The sequence below is a fragment of the Ctenocephalides felis genome, unplaced genomic scaffold, assembly GCF_003426905.1.
Source record: "Ctenocephalides felis isolate EL2017-DRISC unplaced genomic scaffold, ASM342690v1 CF-g0.4_SCAFFOLD_00845, whole genome shotgun sequence".
Taxonomy (NCBI): Eukaryota; Metazoa; Arthropoda; class Insecta; order Siphonaptera; family Pulicidae; genus Ctenocephalides; species Ctenocephalides felis.
In genome coordinates this window covers 75,814,958-75,826,456 of record NW_020536999.1, presented here as the reverse complement: position 1 = coordinate 75,826,456, position 11,499 = coordinate 75,814,958, and the positions used below count along the sequence as shown (strand labels likewise).

At 34.9% G+C, this 11,499-nt stretch overlaps 1 protein-coding gene across 1 annotated transcript; it reads left to right on the top strand.

Annotated features, from left to right (window-relative positions):
* The first annotated feature begins 2,164 nt into the window (after nt 1-2,164).
* On the top strand, nt 2,165-2,926 carry LOC113389378. Its single transcript, XM_026626427.1, has one exon. The coding sequence runs from the start codon at nt 2,165-2,167 to the stop codon at nt 2,924-2,926; it is 762 nt and encodes a 253-aa protein (XP_026482212.1).
* The last annotated feature ends 8,573 nt before the right edge of the window (nt 2,927-11,499 follow it).

Genomic DNA, 11,499 nt, shown 5'->3' with positions numbered 1-11,499 from the left:
AAAGACGCGTTTATGTGATCGTAATTTTGTATATAACGTACGTAAATTATCAATGAAAAACACTATTTCAGAGCGTGCTAGAGCACGTAATGATGATTGGGGTCGAGCGATTGTTGAGCGCCTCGAGCATGTTCATGATTTGGTCGCAGTCGAAGCACAGTATCACGATTCTTGTATGAAAAAATTATATCATGCACCACTGTAAAAAGAAATTAAAAAAAGAGGTCCATATGCAAACGAAATCGACACTGCAATGCAGTATATTTACTCTTATCTCGACCAAAATTCTGAAGAGTGTCAGTTTACACTAGACGAGCTGATGACGAAGATTGAAGGTGACTACTGCCCACACATAAAAACAGTAAAAGCACAACTTCTTAAAAAATATGGTGATGATATTTTAATCGCAATTACTGCCAATAAGGCACCTGTGATTTGTTTCCGTAACACAGGATTCAAGTTATTGACTGAAGCCTGGTACAACCAAAAACGTGATAACGAGATAGAAGAACGTCGGAGTATTGTAAAGACTGCAGCAGCAATTGTTATTGAGGATATTCGTTCTAGGGTCTACGAAACAAAGCAGTATCCTCCATCTGATAATTTTTTTGAAGGGATTGAATCAGATATACCTGAGTCTTTACGTGTTTTCCTGGATGATGTAATCTTAAAAAATAAACGTTCTTCTCTTGAGAAATGGAAGAAAAAAAGCATTGCTTTCTCCCATTCCATAATGGCCGCATCAAGGCCAAAATCTTTCGTATCGTCATTACAGGTCGGAGTAGCCGTATTTTTGTATCAAAAGTATGGATCTCGGCGATAAAGAGATACATTATCATCTCTTGGATTTTGCTCTTCGTATACAGAAGCAATGTTATTTGAAGCATCAGCAATAATGCGCCCGCCGTTGGATATCGATAATAATGCCTTTTCCCAATTTGTTTTTGACAACGCTGACTTTAACACGCAGACATTGGATGGTCATAATACTTTTTATGCCATGGGTGGCATTCCTTGTATAACACCTAGAGATGCTATTGCTTCAGATCAAAATATTCAACGGTTAAATAAAATTCCATCTGCTAAAGTTGTAGGCAATTTTGGAAGTATTGCATTGAAAATATTTGAGGAGAGAAACAATACGGGTTTGAAAACAATAAAAATTCAGAACCTCGATTGCATTCATGCAGTTTCGGAAACGATCATACCGTCCTATTCGGATTTATTGTGGTTATATGGAAAATGGGCTGGCTTGCCTAATATACCCAGCTGGAGTGGATTCATGGAACAAGCAACAGCAAAACTCCCATTTCAAAAATCATTTGTCGCATGCTTGTCTTTTATTAATGCTCCGCCAAGTGATTATGACACAATACTGACTGCTCTCTTATCTGCTTCGGAAAAATGTGAGTCATCAAAGCAGCATTCTTGTATTATAACGTTTGACCAGCCCCTGTATTTCAAAGCGCGAGATATCGTTTCCTCGTACGGTGAGGACTCCAAATTAGGTAATATTGTTTTAAGACTCGGGGGATTCCATTTATTAATGTCATTCATGGGATCGATCGAATACATAATGAATGGAAGCGGATTAAAAGAGCTCTTTAACACCATTTACGCATTGAATTCAATTGAAAAAATTATGGCAGGACAAGCTTATTCGCGGGCGGTAAGAGCACATATATTGACCCATCTTACAATTGCTAAAATTGTGCTACAGTCAATAGATTTTACACCCGATCTCAGTGCGGAATTAAAAAGAGTTTTATTCAATTTTGATATGTCAGTGGTAATCGTGGCAAACCAAGAAGAATGCTACAAAGAACTTGCTGAGAAATTTGAGAATCAATTAGCTAAATTTGAAAAACGTGGTGCTACTGCGAAATTATGGGTACAATATTTTAGGATGGTTACTCTCGTAAAACACTTTATTGAGGCGGAAAGAATGGGAAATTGCAATCTACATCTTGATACTGTGTAAAAAATTATGCCTTATTTTCATGCCAGTGGCCATTTCTTGTATGCAAAATCCAGTCACCTATATTTGCAAGATATGATAAATTTGAACGAAAGACTTACAGCTAAAGAATACGAACTTTTCACTACTAAAGGACACTTTACAATTAAGCGTTCTGATAAATTTTGGTGTGGTACTTGGTCAGATATGACGATTGAGCAATCGTTGATGAGGACGATGAAATGTCTTGGTGGCTTTACTCATGGACGAGAAGTAAAGGAAAGTGTGCTCTCCAAGTGGATTTTAGGAATGGTTTTTCTGCACAATGTTTGCGAAGAAGTTGAAAAGTTTTGCAATGTAGCTTTTTCCAGTTCGGAGCAGCATGTTGAAATAAGAAACTCGCGGATTAAACGTGACAATGACGACATAAACAAATTGACGGATTGGTTGTACCAACATGCACCTTTTCCAGAAGTAAATGAACTTATGTCAATAAGCACTGGAATGATAGGAGATGAAGAGATAAACTGTCATATGTCTCATGAAATTGGTACTGCCAGCATTTCTAAGATCATTGGCGCCGATTTCAATACAGTAAAATTCAAAAGAAATGACAGGGTAAAAGCACTTGGTGTAATGAATGCAGGTATTCGAATAAAATACATCATTGTCCCGATTAATCCACTATTGATTTTCCAAAGAATGTGCATTGCAAAAACATCTGAAACAAAACTTGAAACATTTCTATCGAACGAACTTGCACCTTTTCCTTTATCCCTTTTCAATGAGGAAGGTATGCGCAAATGCGCTAAATCTTCTATGTATAAGGCATTTAAACAAGTTTCTGAAGACATAAATTTTGGAGACACAATATATGTCATCGATGGTGGATACCTATTGCACCGAGTTATTTGGCATCGCGGTGATTCGTTTTCATCCATCTGCGATAACTACGTTGCATTCGTTTGATCAAATTACACATCGAATGCCATTGTTGTATTTGACGGATATCCGGAAGATGTAACACATCGTAGTACCAAGTATGCGGAGCGATACCGGCGATCAACAAAAACTGCTTCGGTAGACATAATTTTTGATGAAACAATGATCCCAGCTGTGCCACAAAATAAATTTCTGGCCAACGATTTAAACAAGAAACGTCTCATTGAAATGTTAAAATTAAAATTTGAAGCTGCAAACTTTATGATCAAACAAGCCACCGAAGATGCGGATACGTTAATAATTAATACTGCAATTAACATTTCCACTATGTTTGATTCTGTAATAGTTATTGGCGAAGATGTTGATCTCCTTATCCTCTTGACGGCTCTATCAACGCGTTCAAATATATATTTACTAAAACCGGGAAGAGGAAAAATTTTGCAACAATTATATTCTACAAGTAGCCTAATAGATAAAACAGCCGCAGATCATATATGGTTTTTGCACGCCTTTAGTGGCTGCGATACAACTTCAGCAATTTTTAATCAAGGTAAAATAAAATATATAAATACACTATGTAAAAATCAAGATCTAAATGAAGTTATTCATATATTTAAAAATCCAAAAGCTGATCCAGAGATCATCGCCACAGCTGGAGAACGCTTCCTTCTTAAATTGTACGGTTGTAGTGATGAGAATACCATGAAAAATAAATCTTTAAACGTCTTTAGATATGCGTGCTTTACAAAATCAGCATACAAAATTAAATTTAATATTGCATCATTACCACCAACGCAGGCAGCAGCACGACAACATTCGTTCCGAACATATCACCAAATTCAGCAGTGGTATGGGAATGAGCTGAATGCAGAACAATAGGGATGGAAAAGAAGCAAAAATGGCTTGATTCCTGTGACCTCACTCTGACGGAACATGTAGTAATGCACAAGTTCCATCACAAGATAGTGATGAAGAGGAAGACGCAGATATCATTTTCGAACAACTTTGCAATGACGATAATCCCATCGCGGATAATATCGAAGAAAGTGCAACCTCTGATTGTCCCTGAAGACGATTAACTAATAACATATGACCCATCGAGAACATCAAACTGAAGGTAAGAAGTTAATTAAGTAAATTATAAAAAAATCTAGTTTAATTTAATATGAAACTATTCTTACAAACAATATCAAATTTGCATTAAATTACACATTTAATTATTTAAAATGTTCAATCATCAGCAAAAATAAAAATGAAAAACAAAAATAATTAATTTATGTTATTTCTAGGCCAGACCTGAGCAGAAAAGCTTAATTCAACATTGAAGTTATTTATTTATTAGAGAGTATGCGTTCAAGTGCAATGAGCGGCCAAATTGTGGCGCGAGCAGCAGAATCTTTGCGGCGCACGTGCGCTATAACTATTGATGTTACAGAAAAAAACGTTATTGAATAAATTATAGAAAATTTTGTCTAGTTTAATTTTGTATATAGTTATTTTATTGTAACATGAGTCAGAAAGGAGATATCGTTGAAAAACTGATTTTTGACGCAATTTTTCCAATATAGCGGCGGCAGCGGCAAAAATTTGAGGTGGCAAAGTTGAAATTCGTAAAGATCACATCAAAATCTATAAAATCACCAATTTTCAAAACTACCGGAAAACTGTTGAGATAAAACTACCAAATGACTGAACTATATATGGTTTATTTAGAAAGATTACCCATTGGTAATTCTTTCTAGTGTGGATATATGCTGTTACTATTTGCTGATTACTATATAAGCACTTAAATAACTAATGCTATATAAACTCATATCTATAACTATCCTGGTCTAAATAAAAATAATAAATAATAACTTCAGCCTTTTTTGATGCGTTACATTATATAGACTTGCTCCGAGCTCATTGGGGTGTCCATCGATTTTATTTTTGTAGTTTTGGGCAATCTTTTTGATTTCTTCTTTTACAGTGGGAGTACGTGTGTCTTGGTGGATTAGCCAGATGGGCACATATCTTGGGGCACAAATGGCTTGGCGTAATACTTTGTTTTGGAAACGCTGGATTATTTGTATGTTGCTATTTTTTTGCTAAACCCCATATTGAAGACCGTACGTCCACACTGGTTTTAGGATAACTTTGTACAGAAGAATTTTGTTGTATGTCTATAGCTGCTTAGAAGCCAGTGCATGGATTTACGGAGAAGTTCGAGTTGTTTGCTTTTTTTGTGGATGTGCGTCTTCCAGTTTAATTTTTTGTCAAGGTACATTCCCAAATATTTGGCGTGGTCTTGAGGTGGTATTTGGTTGTTGTGGAGTACAACTGGGGGGCATGTATTTTGTCGGAGCGTGAAGGTTACTTGGGCAGACTTGGAGTAGTTGATCATTATCCTCCACGTTTTTAACCACTGTTCGATGGTATTTAGGTGCGACTGCGGGTATTCTGATGCTTTAATTGGGTCCCGATACTGGGCGGTAACATAGGTGTCGTCTGCATAGGTGGCCAGTTCCGACTTATTGCTTTGGGGGAAATCTGCGTGGATCACCACTGAAACCTAAATATTGAAACATTATAGAGTAATAATATTGTTACACAGCTGTTGTTATATCATATTGAAGAACAAACCCTGCATATTAATGTAGACAAAGCATTTATTTTCAGTGAAGCGCCTGTTGTATTCCTTTTACATATGCTTGCAAAGTGTGCATCGCACACGTAACGGGATATATTGCAATGTAAAGGAGTTGAATTTCATAAAGCAAGATTTTCCGTTCTGTGCAACCAAATAGCAAACAACTATAATAACATTAGAAATGATATTTATTGGTGACGACCGATTTCATCTGAAATAGCTAGAAGCATCATCTCCAGCAACTGTCGAACCCAATGGACATCACCAACGACCAAAAGAGTTTGTTGCCCCAAAAAAGCCTAACAAAAATTAGAAGAAGATACTCGAATTGACGAAGTTTACAATGTACATGAAAAACTGCTGTCGGCCAACAAAATAAAATAATGATGAGTATGACCTTTATGGCGAATATTTATTATCAAAAGTAAGCAAATTAGATGAGCGTTCACATGTCATGGCTCAACGCCATATAAACCAGATAGTGTTTGAAGCAGAGCTTTACCGATAAAAAAAAAATGATTGGGCAACAGCAAATGTGTACACCTACTGATGCTGGTTATATAACAATATTATCAAATACAGAAGAGTCAGATTGCGGCCATACCTCACGTTTTCCAGACATTTCTCCAGTTCCATCTTCTTCTCATCCAATCCATTGCGTACATAATGTTGAATGTTGAAGAAAAACGATGTATAATATTTAATAAATAAATTACCATAAATAGTTTAAAAAATCTATTTCTTACTCTAATTTCTTCATGCAGAACTTGTATGAGTTTTTGCGTTTTGAAATCTTGAACAAATGTAAGAGTGACCAGTGGCCAGAAATCGCAATGTTAAACTTAGTCTTTCCTTCACGGGTATTGCCTCTTTGAAATAAGTGTCCTGTTTACATCTTTTTGGTCCGACCATATTTATTAATTTTTCAAAGTGTGATGATGATAGAAATTTGATGTGTCCAGAATTTTTACTTTGTAAATCCAAAAGTAAATCTGTGCCACTATACCGGCTTCTACTTTTAACAGAGATGTCATCCAACAACGACGGTTTCTTGCTTTCTTGTGTCGTGTTTGTACATGTTTGATAACTATTTCTTACCTTCCCAAAAAAACTGACATTTCAAAACAACAAGATCACCAAACAAAGAAGATTCAAGCGTTTGTTCAAGATTAGATTAGAATGAATCTTCTTCGTATTTTTAACTTCCCGTAGGGTAAGTTATAGTAATCTCGAAAAAATCGATAATGAAAATTTTTATATATCTTTACGTTTCAGAGGTTTCTGAATATTTTGGCATACCTTAGAAAAAATCGATGTGTGTGTGTGTGCACTCAAAACCATGCTATATCGTTTAAAAAACCATTTCTCCACAGATCTTTATTAGAATTATGGGGATCGTGAGCTAATAAATTAATTTTGTTATATATTTATTTATAAAATTAATAAATCAATCAATAAATGAATGTAATAGTAAATTAATTTCTTAATTAGCGGCGGCATCCGAGCGCAAGGGTTATTAATTCAAAAAACATTTTACTTGTATTGACAAGATGAAGATTTGATCAAATTTTCATGAGGGCAGGTCTAGCGGTTTCGGAGATCTAACGAAAAAAGTAAAAATAAATGCCATTTGGCGGTCAAAAATGATCATTAGACATATGCACATCAAATTATCAGATATTTTATAAAGATTTTAACTATAAGTATAAATTTTGTTTACATTCCTATGGGTTCCGTACCAATGTTTACCCGTTAGACAGCGACGCGGCGCTTACGTGCTTTATATTTTGTCTCTATGCAGTTAAAGCAGTACGATTGCTTTGAAAAAATTTTCAAATTTTTTTTTTCAATTTTTTTTTCAAAAAAAAGTAATTTTTTGTCAAATTTATAATTTCTCAAAAATCTTATTTTTTCGAAGTATTTTTTTTTCAAAAATGTTAATCGTTTTTAAAAAAATAATAATTTTTGGTACGGGAAGTGTTAAAAAGTACTCCGACTCGTTTAATGAAGTCAAACTGTCGTCTATCAGCGGTAGCGGATATTTATTTTGCTTTGCTACTTTATTCAACTTTCGATAATATACGCAAAATCTCCACTTCCCCGTCTTTTTCTTAAATAAAACCACCGGACTGGCCCATGAGCTTTTAGATTTGCAAATTACATTCGCTTTTAACGTTGCTTCTACATCTCTCTGTATCTCCGTTCTCTCACTAAAATTATTCCTATAAGGCGTTTATTGGTCAAGTTGGGGTTTCAAATGTGTGACAGGTATGTTGCGCTCGAGTTAATTATTTGTCGTCTCAGCAGAATACGTCAGAATTATCCTGTACGATTCTTCTTAATTTCTCGCGTGCATTCGAGTTCGACTTCGGGTTAATCTTTAATTGATCATTGTTTTATTTACACCATATCACCAATATTAACAAAAGCATACTACATATAAATATTTTATGAAATATTTTCTTATTTGAATTATTACGCAATCGATCCTTTTCATCGAGTTGTCATCGACAACTCTCCGTGTGAAATAAAGCTTATGCTCGGTATAAATATGTTTTTCTGAATGCTCGCGGCGTACGATTCGAACACGTACTTATGGTACGGATCTAGCGTTTTACTTGATATTTTGCTAAATATGCATGTAGATGTTTTACCTGGTATAATGATATTTTTGAAGCTAATGATTTCCTGTTCGTAGCCTGAATCGATTTAATATTTTGTTTTTTTCGTCCTCTACCGAAACTTTTCGTTTGTCGATAAATGATTTTACGACCGTACTGAAAACGTCTCTTAAAACTTATTTTTGCGTTGGTTAATTGGTTAAAATTATTTCCTAAAATAATAGCCGGGTGTCAATTACAAAAATTTCGAAATTTAAATTACGGAAATTCAAACGTAGCATCGAAGATTGTACAGCATTAAGACTTGCACTATTATATCGGCAAGGAATTGTCATAACACATAGGTTTGTATTCTGACAAGAATGACGGATTGCTTCCAAAGCACCTCGAATAGCATACTAGGAATCAGTCATTCATCCGAGTCAATATCACAACATAATCATTCACGCCAAAGTTCTACATACGATGTTTAATGTGGCGCGCCACTTCAGGGATGTGGGCATCAGGCTTGACTTTGTTCTACTTTACCTTTTCATCAAATTTCATCAAATTATCAAATCATTGCTAAAAGAACTACATACGCGTTGCTTTAGAAGCTTTTCTTTCGTCAGATTAGTCAGATGCTGGAAATGTTATTAAAAATAATTATTGAATAAAAAAAGGAAAAAACTTACATTTCGTGTACCAATCGCGCTTCTCATAGATACTTTTATCTTATTATTTTTGAAATTGTACTGTGTTCTTAATGCTTTGAACTTCATTTGATATTCATCTCGAGTCGCTATGGGCCTTATCCTTGAAGTTTTTTGTAGAACTCTGTCCAAGGCTTTGCCTTTTTTGCTTATTGTGGTACGCAGGCAAGTCTTGAGCATGTAGAAATGTTTTTTCTCGTACTGCATCAATTATTGTTTCAATTTGATCTCTAGACCACTTATCCAAATTAATTTTAATAATATTTATACACTGGACACAATGGCTAATCACAACATAAACACCGAACACTTGCCAAAGCCCAAGGTCACGAATCAAGTACATGTGTTGAATCACGTGACAAAATACAGCCGTCCTATTGGGCATTGAGGCATAAGGCTTTTCTTTGAAGGATATGACTCGGCAAAGTGAAGATAGCAGTTTTTAGGTTTGTATTGATGATAAACCACAGTGATCAATTAAGATGTCGGCCATTTCTGCAATGGCCTCTAGGCCAAGATGTTGAGATACTACTAGTTGAGGTCGAATGTGGTGTGGAAGACACTTTCTGGACAGTTTACGTGTAATATCTTCTCAAACTTCTTTTTTTGCTAGCTCCATCATCTTTGTTTGTCTATCGGCATGCTTCCAGCTTCGGATTCACATTTCTACTACTCAATTTTTTTGGTAACGAAGCCAGTCATGTATGTATTAACTTGAACATGCAATAAATTTCTATTAATCTCTTCTAATGTATTCCATCAGTATTCATTACACGTAACTAGAAAATCTTCATTCAAGTTGTGTTCACACATGGCAATGATTGAAGCATTAGACAATAAAAATGTTTTTAATGATTCAATCGCACCTTTTGTTTTATCAAGCTGACAATTGGCAGAGCGAGAATGGACGGAATGAAACTTATTGACAACAAGGCTTTTGTAGGATCTAATATGTGCACTGCAAGAAGAATTGCGATTATTAAGCCCGTGACTTCTAATACTACAAAAAAAATCTAGTTCAAGTTACGAGTTGACAAAAATTTAATTTCTGGTTACTTTGGAAACCCTATAATGTTTTCCAATTTTGAGTAGTTTGTGGTATTTTAACTGTCTTTTCTTTTTCATAGAAGCATTTTTTTTAAGATACGCGAAACTTCTTTCCAAAATACTAAGTGCTTAGACGTTTATAGTCACTGGCAGAATTGGAGGCAGTTTCAATCTTACCGTCAAACAGCTCATCTACAATTTTCAGGAAATCGGATGTCCCACTACCTTCTTGAGTAAAACTATCATCTAGAATATGAATAAAAAAAGTTGGATTATAAATGCAATTGAATACATTTTACATGATTTCATTTACTTACACTTCTTAGTAGCATATCTGTTCATCATTAAATAAATACTATAAGAAAACACCACTGCAGCATACTTCACTCTCATGTTCTTCATTTTGTCAGGATTAGTTCTTCATCTCGTCAGATACACGTTATGTGCTCGCAACTTGTAACAACATATACAGAAATTTGGCAACTCTGAATCAATCTTGTATGATTCAATGATATGGCTCATGAATGCTCTTTTTGTTGAATTTGTTGAATTAAAGTGACATCATATAGATCTTATTCTCATGGCTCATAGCCCAGGAGTTGTTGGCTTTTTTATTTGTTGGTACCGTTTGAGCGACTGGTTGTTTAAATTTCTTACCGGCTTTCCAAAGTGAGTAGTTAGTTTCTTTGGTAAAGTGTTTTAATTTCTCTTCAAAAACTTGGTTGGTAAAGTTCCGGAGCATGAGTTTGAACTCTTTGCAAGCTCTGTTAAAATTAGATTTATCTACCGGTAATCGGGTGGTTTGCCAGATTTTCCTTAGTCTTTTTTATATTGCGATTTACCGTTTGATTGAAGTTGGACAATTAAAAGAAAAGTTGTTTTCGATTGATGGAGTGGAGTTTTGTGTGGCTATATAGAGTGAGTCATTAAAAGAGTTCACTGCAAAAGCAATCTCTCTTTCAGATTTTAGTGGTAAGTTGCATTCCAAATTATTGTCCAGAATATCTCCAAATTTATTTCAATTGGTATACTTATTTGTAAGGTGAAAGTTGAGGTTACAGATTGGTTCAATATTGCTAAAAGGTACTATTGCCGGAGAGTGATCTAAAGACAAGTCCAAGCTTGAGTCGGCTTTCCAGTTTCTTTCTAGAATACCTTTGCAAATAAAGAAATCTAGTAAATCTGTTTTATTTATGCATGTCGCTTGGCCAGTATGTAGGTTCTCCTGTCGATATTGGTGTTGAGTTGTTGGAGTTAATTAAGTTGTAGAGTTCTCGTTCTCTGGGATTGCATAGTCTTGAAACCCAGTGAGTATGCTTGGCATTATAGTCCCCTGCTATTATGTATTTATTTCCAAGACCGTTGATAAACGTTTCAAAGTCTTGTTTTAGTATCTTGTGTTTAGGCGGGCAGTAGACTAATGCAATTGTAATATTACTTTGAGGAAATTCGACAGAAATGATGGTTGCTTGCAGGAAATCATTACAGATAGGTTCCATCAAGCAGGCTGGTCATGATTGAAAAAAAAAAACAATTGGATTTGTCATATATATTTTTCATATCGTAATATTTTTATAGTCAATAAATTTTATATATTTGTATATGTTGGGA